This window comes from Lactuca virosa, chromosome 1 (genome assembly GCF_052849685.1).
Source record: "Lactuca virosa cultivar CGN04683 chromosome 1, Lactuca_virosa_CGN04683_v6, whole genome shotgun sequence".
In the NCBI taxonomy this organism is placed as follows: Eukaryota; Viridiplantae; Streptophyta; class Magnoliopsida; order Asterales; family Asteraceae; genus Lactuca; species Lactuca virosa.
In genome coordinates this window covers 285,690,387-285,706,601 of record NC_136426.1, presented here as the reverse complement: position 1 = coordinate 285,706,601, position 16,215 = coordinate 285,690,387, and the positions used below count along the sequence as shown (strand labels likewise).

General features: G+C 39.8%; 1 protein-coding gene across 1 annotated transcript; it reads left to right on the top strand.

Moving 5' to 3' along the window:
* Window positions 1-13,163: 13,163 nt before the first annotated feature.
* LOC145130220 (uncharacterized) lies at window positions 13,164-13,739 on the top strand. The gene has a single exon (XM_079065059.1). The coding sequence runs from the start codon at window positions 13,164-13,166 to the stop codon at window positions 13,737-13,739; it is 576 nt and encodes a 191-aa protein (XP_078921185.1).
* Window positions 13,740-16,215: the final 2,476 nt, after the last annotated feature.

Below are 16,215 nucleotides of genomic sequence, written 5' to 3'. Positions count from 1 at the left end.
TGGGAGAGTCGTAGGAGTTTTCAGATGACATTGTTGGGGCTAAATTTCGGAGGTGAGGGGGAGTCTCCGGATGCTGGGAAGAAGGATGTTGGACTTGTTGAACTGGAGACTGATGAGGAGATTGAATTGGAATTTTCTGAGGAGAGGGCACAGGAGTTTTCTTTTGTGGAGATGGTTGCGGGGTAGGAACCTTTTTTTGAGTGATGAGTTCAGATAAGATTGGATGCTGACTGAAGTGGATGGGAGTTTGTAAGTGTTGATGCGAATGTGAGTGTTGATGAGAAATTCGGTCTGAATTGCGGTCCTCACTTCCCCCTCTTGAGGAAGGAACATCGGGTTCCTCCTCAAGCCATTGGTTAAGACCGTCAATCTTAGCACAAACTTCATTAAACTGAGCTTTGATAGCCTCACTAAGTTGCTGAATGGTGGGGGTTGCGGTGTTGAATAGCAGTTTGTGGATCTCCTTGGTAAATCTGAGAATCTCCTGGCCATGGAAGTTTGAGGATAAGGAACGTCTGAGATTGTTAATGGTTGTTTGTAAGACTGAGATAGCGGACTCATAAGCATTGTGAGTTTCCTCAACAGGCTTCTTTGAATGAGCATCTTGACTCGCAATGGCTGTTTGAAGGTCAGCTTTGATTGCGGTCACTTCAGTGATGAGTCGCTCCGCAGTGGTTATGAATTGTTGATGATCCGCCTTCCGACTTGTATCCAGGGCTCGGATACCCATTTCAACATTGAGAGAGATTCTCTTAGCAGAAAGCCTTTCTCTTGCTTCTAAACATTCAATTCTATCAATGAGATATTGCAGACCAGGTGCATCTTCTGGTTGCGGTTGGCTAGATTTCACTGCAGCCAGAATCTGATCGACCTTGTCTTGGAGACTTAGAAATTCCTTTCTTGATACAACCAGTTTGTTCTTCTTTTTCTTCTCCTTGGGCTTTGATGTAGAGTGCTGGGATCCGCTTGATTCTTCTTCTTCGTCGAAGATCATCACCATATCATCTGATCGTTCCAGTTGATTGACTTCATTCATGTCAAAGTTATCAAAACCAAATGTAGGCCCGGAACTGACTTCGATTGCAGTTCCGTCATCTTGGGAGTCTTGAACAACTTGAGTTGGAGGGGGCTGGGATGGACCTGCACCATCAGGAATAGACTGAGCTTTGCGGATGGTCTCTGCCATTGCGGTCATCCATTCTTGAACCTTGAGAATATTGGCTACGGTGTTGGCGTTGTTGATTGCATCTGCCCAGTACTTAGCCACCGTTTGAATCTCCTTCTCCTTTTGATGAAGCTTCTTTGTGTGCTGATCTTTTCGAGCTTGAAATGCCCTGCGAAAAGCTTCATACTTTTTGATACCAGACTCGGTAATGGGACGTTCCCGAGTGAAGGTATCATCAGAGTCATAGCCGTCAAAACCTTGATTACACACCGAGGTGTCCCTCGGGTTCACGGATCCTTGCACATTTGTGCTCACCGTGCCTAAACCACCTGTATGTAAGGTAAGCATAGTAGGATTTCCTGAGCTTCCTCGGTCTCCTTGACCCGTAGTCAAGTTTGGCCTCGGCTCAGTTCTGGCACGGACTGAAGAATTGTCCTGCGGTTGGGAAGGTGTATCAAGTGTTTGGATTACAAAGTCAAGTATGGAGCGCAACTCCTTTTCCTGAAAGAAATGAAGTCGGGAAGCCCTGAAGACCTTAGGGCGAGAAGAATCGAGTAAATCCTCTTGGGATTTAGCTCGGGGAGAGTCTCCACATTGTGATGAAGCAGACACGCTTACTGTGTCTGAGTGGCTGGGGAGGGTTGAGTCGAATGGGTCTGCGGGGACCCCAAGGACTACCAGAGTCTGTTGAGAGACTACGGTAATAGTCCGGTCACGCATTTGGCTAGAACTTGGTTTGGTTTTGTGTTTCTTAATGATGAGAATTGGGACAGAGTCATCATCAGACTCATCTTCAGCATTGAATGCGAGGGTAGGAATTGGATCGGAGTCTTCATCCGAAGAGACAACATGCCTGAGTTTGCGTTTTTTGGATGGTTCGACTTCTTTGGATGGATTACCTTTCTTGGACTTTCCACGGGAGGTTTTTCTTGAAGAAAGCTTCTTAAGCCGTCTTGCCAAAGGAATATTAGACAGCGTAGTGGAAGATGGGGCTGCGGTATGTTCCGGATCATGGAGTGCGGTAGAGTCTAGTATAATCGTACTGGGTAGAGGTAGGGTAGAAGGGTATGGGTCAATACCTTCTGTAGCCTCAATGTGATCTGTGACTTGTTGAGTCTCAAGTCCAACAGTAGTCAAAATGTGTATAGGTAGGCGTCTTAGAGGTCCAAAGATAAATTGATCTTTAGAAGGAGGGTACCTTTTGAGATCACGAGTGACGAAGAAGTTGGTGTCGTTGCCCATGCTGATCTTTGCATCGCGGTGGAGGTCTGAGATGCATAAGGACCAAAACCTTGCAAAAGTGAGCTCTGTAGGATTTGCCCTCGGATTCTCCTTGGGGATGTACTGAAGGAAGTCGTCCCATAAGATCTGACCGTAGTTGACGTTGTGGCCTGTGAAAATGCTCCAGACTAGCTCCAAAATCTTGAGGCCCATGTTATCAGTGCCTCCGGTTCTTTCTGACAGACTGCGGATCACGAAGTGACAGACGAACTGCCAGACCGCAGGGAGTTGATTTTTCTTGAACTCTCCTATCCTCTTTAGCTTCTTCTGGTATCCCATTTGGTAGAGTGAAGAGATGATGTCTGTCACGCTTAGAGAGATGAACTTTGTAGATGGATGAACCAGTAGATTGATTGCATTCAGAAGCTTGTCTTTGGTCAAGATGACCAGTGAATCATCCATTAAGTTCAGATAAATTTATTGCAGGTTGTTGAGGGGACGGTACGCCGAGAATGCACACTTGAAGAGAGTTTAAATCGGAACAACATCAGTGAAGGAATCAAATGGTCCAAACAGAGGGTGGTTAGAGATGAACTTGATCATGAGTCGAATAGATTCATTGTAGGCTGAATGATCTTCAAAGATTTCCCTAAAGTTGCTTGAGGCAATTGATGGTGATTGGTTCCTTGTAGCGGAATCAGAACCAGCGGGTTGAGCGGAACTAGAAGCTTTGGATTGCTTCTTTGAAATGCCAGACTTCACCATTTTGAGAAAAAGTTTGAAGAACTTGCAGAAAACTTGAGTGCAAGAGGGTGAAGAAGATGAAGATCGTCTAAGAGGGTTCAGAAAGTGTAAAGCTTTCTTGGATGAGAAAAGGGTTTTTATAGGAGCGGATCTCAAATATTTATTGTTTTTATCCTATATGTGGCGGTTAAAGATAAAAACCCTTGAGTTTTTATTTTTAAGAAAAAAGGTGAATATCAGCCACAAATACGATTAAAAAAAAGGTTTAAATGTTTATTTGATTTTCCAAAAATGTAGCATTTAATGAAGTGTCAGGCCCATTATCACACGTTTGAGGATCGTGTGGTGAGGGGCTTAAGCCTGTTGAATAAAGGTGGAATTTGAACGGATATGACATCTTGAGGCAAGGGGGATTAGACAGTTTAAGGAAAAAGATTTCTTAAAGATTTCTTTTATTGGGAAACTGTTTTAATTGGTTTCAAACCCAAAATAGGTCTGACAAAAGGATTATTTGAAAAGAGAACTGAAACGATGATGTGCTACACAACGAATGTTTTTTGAGAATGTTTTTTAATTTAATGAAGGATCATTAAATAGCACACAAAGTTCTTTGGAATTTATGAAGTAGTTGAAGGTTCATTCAATGTGACTGCGGATTGATCAGTCATTGCGGATTGATACATCAATGCAGAGGGATTTATCATTGCAGTGGATGGTTATAAGACTATGGTAGAAAGAACTGAGAGAAACACTTGAACAAAATCAGAAATGACAAACAATAAGGACCGGAGAAATATGGGTATGATATATGGTTGCGGTACACAAGGTATACTGAAACCATGTATGATAGATATATTTTGTTAGGACCGTAACTGAGACCAGAGATGGTCTGCGGTACCTATCAATTCAAAAAGAATTGCGGGTCCGGATTCATCATTCCTAACATTTGTAAGAAACTGTTGAGTTTTGTAGAGTCAAGTGCTTTTGTGAATACATCAGCAATCTCTTCATGAGTATTAAAAAAAATTAGTTCAATGTTACCTTTCAGAATGTGGTCTTTGATGAAATGATATCGTAGTTCAATATGCTTCGTCTTAGAGTGATGAATAGGATTGTGGGAAATCGCTATCGCACTCTCTAAGTCACAATAAATCGATATCCGCAGCATCCTGTATCCGTAGTCCATAAGTTGCATTTTCATCCACAAGACTTGTGAACAACAGCTGGCTGTGGCCACATATTCAGCTTCTGCGGTAGACAATGAGACACAATTTTGTTTCCTTGATGACCAGCTGACGAGTCTTCCACCGAGAAATTGACAGCCACCGGAAGTGCTTTTTCTATCTAATCTACATCCAGCATGATCCACATCTGTGAATGCTTGTAGACTGAAGTCATTCCCTGCAGGATACCAGAGACCTAGAGCCTTGCTGCCTTTTAAGTATCTGAGAATTTGTTTAACTGCGGTCATGTGAGATACTTTCGGATCGGCTTGGTATCTTGCCCATACACCTGTTGCGAAGACAATGTCTGGTCAGCTTGCGGTGAGGTACATCAACGAGCCAATCATTCCTCTATAAGTTTTGTGGTCTACTGATTCTCCGAAAGGATCAGCAGAAATCTTATATCTGAAGGCCATAGGAACCTTGGCATAGGAACAGTTGTCCATTGAGTATTTCTTCAGTAGTTCAGAGGTGTATTTCTCTTGATGGATGAATATCCCTTGAGGGATCTGTTTTACTTGAAGTCCTATAAAGATATTAATCTCTCTATTCATGCTTATTTGGAACTTGTAGGTCATGAGCTTAGCAAATTCATCCACCATTCCCTGATCCGTTGATCCGAAGATGATATCATCCACATAGATTTGTACAAGCATAAGGTGATTACCATTTGCCTTTCTAAATAAAGTGGGGTCAATCACTCCTCTTTCGTAACCGGATGAGACAAGGAATTCTGAGAGATTCTCATACCACGCTCTTGGTGCTTGCTTTAGACCATAAACTGCTTCTCAAGCTTGTAACAGTGATCTGGGAATTCAAGACATTCGAAGCCCGGAGGTTGCTGAAGATAAACCTCCTCTTCCAATTCACCATTCAGGAAGGCACTCTTTACATCCATTTGATGTACATTGATATTCTTGTGAGCATCATACGCTAAGAAGATGCGTATGGCCTCCATCCTGGCTACGGGGGCGTATGTTTCATCATAATCAACACCTTCAAGTTGACTATACCCCATAGCGACTAGTCTCGCTTTGTTTCTGATGACCACACCGGATTCATCTAATTTATTCTTGTACACCCATTTGGTACCAACAACAGTGTGACCTTTTGGCTTCGGAACGAGTTGCCACACTTTGTTTCTTTTAAACTCTTCCAGTTCCTCTTGCATTGCAGCTATCCAGTCGGGCTCCATTAAGGCTTCTTTGATGGTTCAAGGTTCGACCGAGGACATAAAAGCTACGTAGTGACAATGGTCAGATAAATCTCTTGAGGATCGAGTTTGAATACCTGCGGACGGGTTGCCGATGATTTGACCCGGTGGGTGGTCCTTCGTCCATACATGTAGACGGGGTTGAAGATGATCAACGGCTGCGGTAGAGGGAATGTCTTCAATATCTGAAGACTCTGCGACAGAAGAAAGCAGTCCCCCTTGGACTTGTGAGTAGCTCGCCGAATTATCTTGGACTGGGGAAGTGGGATTAGCATTTTCTTGAGCAAGTGAGAGAGGTTCCCCCTGGATTGCGGATGGGAGTTCCCCATGAATCTGAGAAGGTTCACCCTGGATTGTTGAGAGAGTGATAATCCTTGGATCGGTTTCCGTGTCAATGTTCTCTATATCTTCATCGTTTGAGTCTGAGGAGACATTTGATGGAAGACTAATTCAGCGGATAAGGACCAGAGCTGCTTCCTCGGGTACTGGAACCTTGATGGTTGTCACTTGATCCGGAGTGGAGCTTTCCCCCTCAACCGGCGAGGTGGAAGTGTTGAGTGACACATCATTGGATAGAGTAGGACCAGAAACTTCGGCATGCTGCTGTTGAGTTTCCAGAGACACAAGAACTTCGGATAATTGAGCAGTCTCTACGGGGTCGAAAAGATCATCATAGTTCATTTCAACTATGTTTAGGGGACCCGAGGAGGCTGGGATATCACTTTCCAGGATTGCTTTTGTTTCCTTTGAAGGAGCAGTGTTGCGGATGTAATAGTCATCGAATTTGACGTCGAAGCTTTCAACTATTAGTCCCGTGTGTCTGATGAGAACCCTGTAAGCTACCTTGTTTGTTTAGTAGCCAAGGAAAATGCCTTCATCTGACTTTGGTGCAAATTTGTTAAGATGATCCTTGTTGTTGATCACAAAACATCTACACCCAAAGATGTGAAAGAATCTGACATTTGGTTTGCGGTTGTTAAGGCCCTCATACGAAGTTTTGTTGAGACGCTTGCAGACAATGCTTCGGTTTTGAACAAAGCATGTTGTGGCCACTGCTTCGGCCCAGAAGTAGAGAGGAAGGTTCGCGAAGTTAAGCATAGATCTAGCTGCTTCTACCAGAGTTCGGTTTCTTCGCTCTACTACTCCATTCTGCTGCGGTGTGTAAGGAGCTGAGAAATTGTGACTGATGCCTTTTGAAACCAAGAAACTGTTCAGGAGATGATTAGTGAACTCGGTTCCATTATCACTTCGGATGCGGCGCACTGGTAATTTAATTTGAAGTTCAGATTCTTTGATAAAATTGATCAGCACCTGTGGAGTTTCTGATTTGAGTCTCAGGAAGAAGACCCAAGTGAAACGAGTGAAGTCATTAACTATAACTAGTTGGAGACAAGCTACGGTGGATGGACCACAGAGATCAATATGTAAGAGTTCCAGTGGTTCAGAAATTGAGGAATCAATCACCATAGGATGGCTTGATTTTCATTGTTTGCCACATTCACAGGCTGAGCAGAGGGTATCATTGTTGAATTTGAGAATGGGAAGACCTTGGATGAGTTCTCCGGTGACCAGATTGTTGATATACCTGAAGTTAAAATGGGCTAGCTTGCGGTGTCATAGCCAGCTGACTTCGGATACTGCTTTGGACAGAAAGCACAGTTGCGGTTTCCCAATGATCAGAGAAACGTCCAAATGATACATGGTCCCTTCGGACTTGGATTTGATCAAGCAGGTGCTTCTATCACTTGTCATTATGTAGCAGTAGTCATTATCAAATTTTAACCCGATGGCCTGCTTTGCATAGTTGGCCTACACTGATGAGATTGTGTTTGAGGCCTTCTACGTAAGCAACCTTTTGAATAGAGAAGTTCCCTGTATCAAGCACACCGTAACCTCAGATTATTCCATTTGCATTGTTGCCGAAAGTAACATTTCCACCGTTGCATATAGGCCTGAAATCCCGAAGGTACTCTAACCTTCCGGTCATGTGCAAGGAGTAGGCACTATCTATTAACCACTCCACTTCTTGATCCTCCTTGCACATTGCCTGAAAATTACACGGTTAGTTTGGGCACCCAAACAAGTTTGGAGCCCGAGGCGACTGGTGGGTTTTTCAAAGTTGCATGAACCGAGGTTGCAGGGATAAGTTTTATGTCAATCTTGAGACCTAGACCTGGGTGTTTGTGAACTATTGGAGTGTTGTGAGATTTTGAAAAGTTATGAGATTTTTGAACAGTGCGAGGTTCTCGAAAAGTACGAGATTTTTGACAGTTTCAAGTACAAGGTTTTTGGAGATTGTGTGTTTTTGAGAAGAGCGATGTGGGGTCGAAATGACCTCTTTTGACGATGAAATCCAGATGAAATTTTTTATCATTTATCCGGACATTATGCTTGGTCTTTGGTCCGAAGGGTGTGGGATTAGTCTTGTAACCAGTCCGAGACTGTGACCTGACAGTGGTGCTCTTGGAATTTGAAAAGGTATGATTTGACACAGTGTGAGTACGTGCAAATCTACTAGGTTGTTTCTTTCTTAAAAGTTCAGGTGACTTAAAATGTGTTGGAGTTGGCAAAATCCCCTTCCATTTTGGATCATCTGAGGAATAGATCTGAAAACCATTGCTTCTAAAAGACTTTACTTTCTTTTGGATTGTGTTAGAGGAGTTTGAAAAGGTTTTAGAGACTACACATCCCTTTTTGTTTGTTTTCTTGACTGCCGAGTTTTTTGAAAAGTAATTTGAGAAAACAAGTTTTTCTGGACTCTTGGGTTTTGAAATTTTGGTTTGCCTTTTGTTTTTTGAAAAGATTTCCCACTTTTTACCACGAGATTGAAGTTCCTCTTTGAAGGCCATTTTTGCCTGAGTTTTTGGAGAACTGTAGTCATTGAGATTCAACTGCGGTTTCTTAGAATCCTTAGGTTGCTTTGGAAAACGAGGACTTGATTCATATGAGCTAGAAAGTTCAGGATTCTGGGAGCTTTGACCATACTCGAAATTTTCTATAGGTAACTCATGATGAATTGGCTGAATGGTCACGGAACTCTTAACTACGGTCTGTGGTAGAGAAGTTTGGACTACCGCAGAGTAAGTCTGAGTTGATGCTTTTGTGGGACATTTGATGGAGGGCAATGGAACAGACTGCGGTTCAGAACTGCAGTGAGAGACACTGCGGTCTGAAGGCAGAGCCGGGAAGTTCATAAGAACTTCGGGTTTATCCATAAGAATTTCTTCATGAACAACTAATGAGGTCTGAGAATCAGGATAAATTGTGCCAGATATAGGAATGTGATCACATGAGTGACCCGAAAATTCAGGAAGAATTTCCTCAATTACACAATCATTGCTCAGAGTATGAAGTCGACCAAAATGAGCTCTAATGTCCTCGGGAAAGGTTTTGTCATTGACAGGGAAATGGAACTCTCGGTCAGGAGGGACATAAAGACGGTCTTTGTTAAATCGGGGTGAAGAATCCTTTGCGGTAGGATACCCATTGAACCAACCCTAATTGTATGTATTGTCAGTTGTCCCATTGTTCACAAGATTTTCAATGGCCTCACTTTCATTAAATAATTTTTCGATTAATAAGTTCAAGCGGACAATTTCCTTTTGTGCTAAATCCCTCTGATCTAAAGCTATTCCTAATTGGGTTTCGCATAACATTTTTGCATCCTTCTCTAATCCTAAGTCTTTTTCTAGCATGGAAACTTTGAGTCTTTTGTCTTCTAGACGTCCTCTAACATGGAACATTTCTTGGGACGCAATGTTCTTCTCATTCATCTAGGGCTTTGTTATAGTGTGAAAGGACGACAACACATGTGTCTTTAAGGTTGTCAAGGAATGGTTGACAATCATGCATGCTATAATTAAGAGTTTGGATCATGAGTTTTACCTGATCAACGATGCTCAGGGTTCCATCCTTTGCCATGTAGCAGTAATTCTTTTCCAGGTTGGTCGACCCATCCTCATCCGCAGTTGCCGTCATGCAGATTTTGCCTTTACCTTTGATGTTGTTGATATCTTCATCCTCATCTCCGGATGACCACACTTGATGGTCTCTCTTGACTTGGGCTACGTATGCCCTTGCTTTCTCCTTTTCTTCCATTTCTTGAGCCATTCTAAGATAGAATGCTCTGTCTTTCACTACATTTGCTTTGCAATCTTTAGCAAAGTGGTTTTCCTTGTTGCACTTATGACAAATTACAACATCAGATTTTTCTTCTACGGAGGTACCCGAGTCAGTTGTCTTGACAGGCTGCGGTGCCTCTTTGGGTTGAGTGTTTTGAGGTTGCGGTGCTGGATGATGATTTTTGGGATATCGAGAGTGAGTGTTTTATGGATTGAAGTTGCAGTTGAATGGAAGTTTAGTAAACTGCTGATTTTTAGGAAAGATGAGGGTGGTAGCCTGTTGAATTGTTGAATAACTAGAGCAATAGCGTTTTGGAATTCTTCTTCATCATCGTATTCTGAGTCAGCTTTGTATGACTGTGGAGGGTTGTCATATGATGGTGAGTAAGATTGAGTGAGAGGTACTTGTGCTACGAGAGCAAGTGGTCCTCCGAAGTCGGCACAGTCTTTGAGTACGGTTGATACGTGTGCTTGTAGTTCACCATAAAGTTTGTAAAGAGATAAAGAATGAATTTTTCTATCTGCTTGGACTATCATCTTAGCCGTAGTCCAATGTCTACCCAAACCATTGAGAAACTAGAGATTGGTCTCATGGTTACTGCGGATGGTGCCAGCATTTGATAGCTTTGTGACAATTAAATTGAACCTCTTGAAGGAGTCTTCCAGACTTTCACCAGCATGAGCTTTGAAGTTGTTGAATTCGTTGAGTGCGGTTGTAAGCTTCTTATCTTGAGCCTGTTCTGAGCCTTCATACAGGTTTTTAAGAACATACCAGATTTCTTTGGCTGACTTGCAATTTATGATGATGTCGAAGTTGTCAGGAGCAACTCCTCAAGATATCTCATAAAAGGCAACAACATCATTTTCCATCTTATCAAGATCATCTTTGGTGGGACGATTCATGGCTAGTTGACCTCCTCCCAGTCTAGCTTGAGTGTCGTCGTTTTGGACTGGAGTAAGAACAGGGACATGAGGTCCTTCTTCTACAGATCTCCATACATCTCTTCCAAGTCTTCGTAGATACCTTTCCATTCTTTGAGACCAGTGATGATATTCGTTTGCCACCAGTATTGGAGCTCTATTCGAACCTCCAACACTGTTGGAAACATTGAGAGATAATGCTTGTGCCATATTTCCTTGTTTTTGAAAAGATTTGTTTTTTTTTGTTTTTTTTAATAAATGAGCTCCAGTGGTATATAAGGCCTTTTAAGATCGGAGTTCTTGTTTAAAAAGCAACCACATTCGCTCTGATACCAATTGTTGAGAGAAAAACTTGAATAACACACTTGAACAAACGTTAGAACAAGTAATAATGCGGAATGAAATTTAACTCAGTGGATCATAAAGCTCAACAATAATAATAAGTTAGAGCTAGATAGTTAGATAATTAGGTGCGGAAATATAAGGAAATATAAATGACAACAAGTATTATATCAAGTATACACTTAAGCTGATTCTTAACAAGGATTGCAATCAAACCAAGTTAGTAAATGAGATCAGACTTAGAGTGATTAAGTCAAGACTGACTTGCTCCGAAGAGAGAAATTACGATCTTAATATATCAGTTTAAGTTCTGAAGATCTTTTAATATGAGAGGGTAAGAGAGAATAGAAAGCGATATTCAAGATAGAGATAATCGAGAGCTGTTTTCATTCAGAATAAGAGATCTCTATTTATAGAGTCTCAAAGATTACAAAGTTAAATCTGTCTAAGGTGGCCATGCAAGGTACACTGGGTAAAGAAATGTAAAGACATAGGATAACAGATAAAACTAAAAACTAAGATTGATGACGTCGACTGCGGATGCGGTCCTAGATTGCGGTGGGGCTCTTGACTGCGGGTCTTATGATGGCTTCAGATCTCTTCAAGTTTAAGAGGGTCACTTTTATGTTTCAACACATACAATTTGGATTGTGTGGTGTATGAGAACCTTGATCGTTGGAAGATCATGACTAATTCGTTGATCACATGTTTATGTGAGTCAAAGTGAAGGACTAAAAGATCTAGTACACATTGATGTGGACTATTTAGATCCACCACAAGGGACATAAGTCTATTTGTCATGATTTACAGATGATTCAGTAAATATGGTTATGCTTATAAGATTAAGTGTAATTCTGATTCTTTGAAAAGTTTCAAAGAGTGGCAGAATAAATATGAAAAATCTATTGGGCACAAAGATACAAGTTTCTCCGATCTGAAAGGAAAGGAGAGTACTTTGGTATTATGCTTTGTGATCATCTTCATGTAGGGTCGGTCCAGACGGTGGGCGACCCGGGCGACCGCCCAGGGCCTACGACTCGAGGGGGCCCAAAAATTCTAGAATATGTAGTCTGTGTGTGTGTGTATATATATATATATATATATATATATATATATATATATATATATATATAACTTTTATTTATCTATATATTTCTTTAGGGCCCAAAGTTAGTCCAATGTCCAGTCCAAAATCACATTAACCCAAACAAATTAATAAAATGGGCCGCTTGAATCTTGCTGTCGCTGAACGTGATTCCGATTTCTGTGAATATCAAATAGGAATAAGACTAAGGAAGGTAGCGGGGAATGTGGGAAATCGATATTAGGGCGTCATATGAATTGGTAATTCAATCGACGCCTCACGCCTTGATACTGAATCGTCGATTTTCTCTCATAATCTTTAATATCTAACTGCTAATCTATTCTCCAGTTCGATTCTCAAATATAAGACATCTCGTTTCTGGTTTCTCAAATCTCAATTCTCACTTTGTCTCTCACGCAACTCTCTTGGATAATCATAAACTGATATTGATAATCGGTTGAATTTTCTGATCTTTGGTTGCTATAGTGCTACTTGCGAATTCAGTTGCGACATGCCGACGCAGGGACAAGGACACCAGGTAATCGTCTAATCGATTTTAGTTTCTCATTTAATTCGTTTCATTAGATTCAATTAAAGAGGAATATGAAGAATTAAGGAAGCAGAAGCAGATTTTTGTTTCACTACTTTAGGAAAAATTTGTTTTTGTATCAAATTGATTCAATTCAATTGAATATCTAGTTTCTCATTCTAATTTCTCATTTTAATTTATAGCCTTCTGCTTAGTAATTATTCTTAGTTTCTGATTTTTATTTTTGAAATCTTATACCTATTGTTTTACTCTATCAGATTTCTGAATTAGTGAAAATAAATGTTTATGCCTTCAAAATTTCTAATGTTTTGCTTCTGACTTGATTCTTTTAGAACTTCTGCTTGAAAGTTCAAACCTTCAAAGCATTGGCTATTCGATTTTTGATATTATTTTAGTTATCATATTGATGTTTTTTTATATTGATTTTTACAGCTTGCTTTGATATTAGACTTCAACAGTTCAACATATTTCGCAAAGAAATCAAAGAAATCAAGTGTATTCTTTTCTTAAAGTAGTTTTTACTTTATTGTCAATCATAAAATGTTTTCTAAAAAACACTTATCGGGTTTTACATCAAGTATGAATATTGCTAAAACTCTTGCACTTGATATGGGTGTAGAGCCTGCATTTCCATCAAAACGTCGTATTGTTAGAAAAAAAAAACAATTTGATGAAAGTGATCATGAAGAAGAAACACAATCGGTTGAAGAGTATTTAAAAGTTCATTATTTTTTGGTTGTTGTGGATATGACAATTGTTTCATTAAAAAATATATTTGAACAATTAAAAAACTTTGAAAGCATTTTTGTGTTTTTAAATGATTCAAAGAAATTAAAGTCATCAAGTGAAAATGAACTTAAAGAAAATTGTATAAAGTTTGCTACTACTTTTTCTAAAGATAATGTTTCTGATGTGGATTCAAGTGAACTTTTTTCAGAATTGAAAGTGTTGAAAATGACTTTACCTAATGATATAAATTATGTTGTTGAAATTTTGTACTTTGTTAAAGCTATTGATTGTTACCCAAATACTTTTATTGCATATAACATTTTGTTAACCATTCCTGTCATTGTTGCATCTGCAGAGAGAGGTTTTCAAGTTAAAGTTATTGAAGAATTATCTAAGATCGTCGATGTCGCAAGAAAGGTTGAATAGATTGGCAATGTTATGTATAGAGAAAGACATGTTAGATAAAATTGATTTGGATAATATTATTAATGATTTTGCATCTAGAAAGGCTAGGAGAAATATTTTCCTTTAAATTAGATGTTTTTGTAATGTTGTGACCATATTTGTGTTTTTTAATATTAATAGTGAATTTTGTGAATTTTATAGCATTCTATTTCGAACTAATTTTTATTATATTTATGACTTTAGGGGGCCCATTTTTTCTTTTCGCCCTGGGCGCAACATATCTTTGGATCGGCCCTGTCTTCATGATTGTTGAACCATGTCACAATTGATCCTCTAAGGACATCTTAGTTCAATTGTTTTGACTAAGAAGAGGAATCTCATATTGTTGAAATGGTTTGATCAAGAGATGAGTCATACTTCGTTTCCAATCAAGTTTTTGATGGGTTTTGAGCACAACTTCCTATGTGTTCATGCAACCCTAATGCTTTGGATCTAAATTTTTCTCTAGTTATACATGCAAATAGAAGTTCCAAAGCATTAACCCTAATACTAGCATACAAAATTCGAGATCCATATGAAAACTAGGGTTAGAATGTTACCTTGCTTATTATCTCGTAATAACAAGTAATCCACAGATGATCTTGACTCTTGAAAGCTTCAGTGCCTCACGTGTTGCACCTCTAGTGGAATCACAAACACCAAAAGCAAAGGATGAGTGAGAGAGGGGCATAAATCGGCTAGGGTTTCTCCTTGTGAAGCAGCCGCTGATTTCAAGAGGTCTAGGGGCCTTTATATACTTGTGGCTGCTAGGGTTTCAAGGTGAAACCCTAATTCCTTGCTTAGGCTCCAAGCAGCCCATGGACTTCCTTGTAGAAGGCCTTGGACGATTTCTATAGGGCCTCCTATAGATTTCGTCTAACCCATTCCAAGGTAGTTCTGCAGCCCAGTTTTCAACTATCAATGATTTGTATAACCAGTCCCCTTACTTTTAATCAGTTCCTTTAATCCCAAAATTAATACCAAATTAATTTCTGATTAAATACTAATTAAATAATATGATTTCTAATTAATATATTATTCTTATAATATATTAATAAATCATTAAATAACCTCTCTCTCCAATAGTCATGCTGTCAAGTTTCTATGGTGAACGCAACCCAAAAGGACCATGGTACTATCAGATCAAGTATATACCAATTATAGTTATGGGCTTAGACACCTAATCCAACAGTCTCCTACTTGGATAAATCTGATAACTATAATTGCAAGTATGACTTCAGAATCAGATTAGCAATCATAGCTTTCAGAATCCGTTGTCGAACTCTGACCTAGTCAATGACGCGTCCTTTAGATAAGGGATCATATAATCCTCCGTTCTGCAAGATATCGTGTGGACAAAGACATGGAATAAAATAATTCTCAATGTCCATCAGTTTGTTTCTCGATTTCTGATTTGTTTGACAAGGAACTTAATTGAACACATCAATTCGGTCCTGACCGGGGCCGACACATAAGTCAACACAAAATCATCGAGGGGCCCAAGATATCGCTTTTCCCATTAGGGAAAAAGGAACAGATAAACTTTTACTTGTATATTTGTACTATTTAGTCATCAAATCGTACACAACAATACGTTTTATAACATTAAGTTACTGATGCATTTACGCATAATGCACAACCAACTCGTAAACAACAACTCATATATCTCGGTTGAAAGACTATACGATATTATCGTGTCATAATCACTCGTGATAAAGTCCATGAAGTGATTCAAATGAGCGTGGGTTTAATCCAATACTCAAATCCTATTTCAGGAGTACTCACGAACATTGCAGCAAACCTTTGCTATGCCTAAGCACATAGACAATATACAAGACAATTCATGACAGTCTTACCTCATTACTTACTTCCAAAGTATGATCGACTGTGGATAATTTGAATAATCCAATTATTCTGGAAGTAAAACATGCAAAAGTGAAACAATAGTAAATAATTGACACAAGATAGTAAACATTATTCATATATAAATCTCCATTACTTAATCATCAAATGTCAATTACATTTATCTATTACAAGTTTCTAAACATCTATCTAATCACTAAAACTAATATCGTCCTTCAGACCAATGCTCCTCGCATGTTGAACGTGCTTGATTCTACTTAGACCCTTTGTGAGGGGATCCGCAGGATTCACTTCTGACGATACCCTCTTGACCACGAGGAGTCCTTCTTCTACACGATGTCTGATGAAGTGGTATTTTCTATCGATATGTCTCGATCTGCCATGATCCCTTGGTTCCTTGGTTAAGGCAACCACTCCTTCATTATCACAGAAAATATCCATGGGCTCCTTTATGGATGGTACAACTCCAAGGTGTCTAACGAAGTTCTTCAACCATATAGCCTCCTTTGACGCTTTGCTTGCAGCTATGTACTCTGATTCGCACGTTGAATCAACCACGGTCTCCTGCTTGGAACTCTTCCAAGTCACTGTTCCT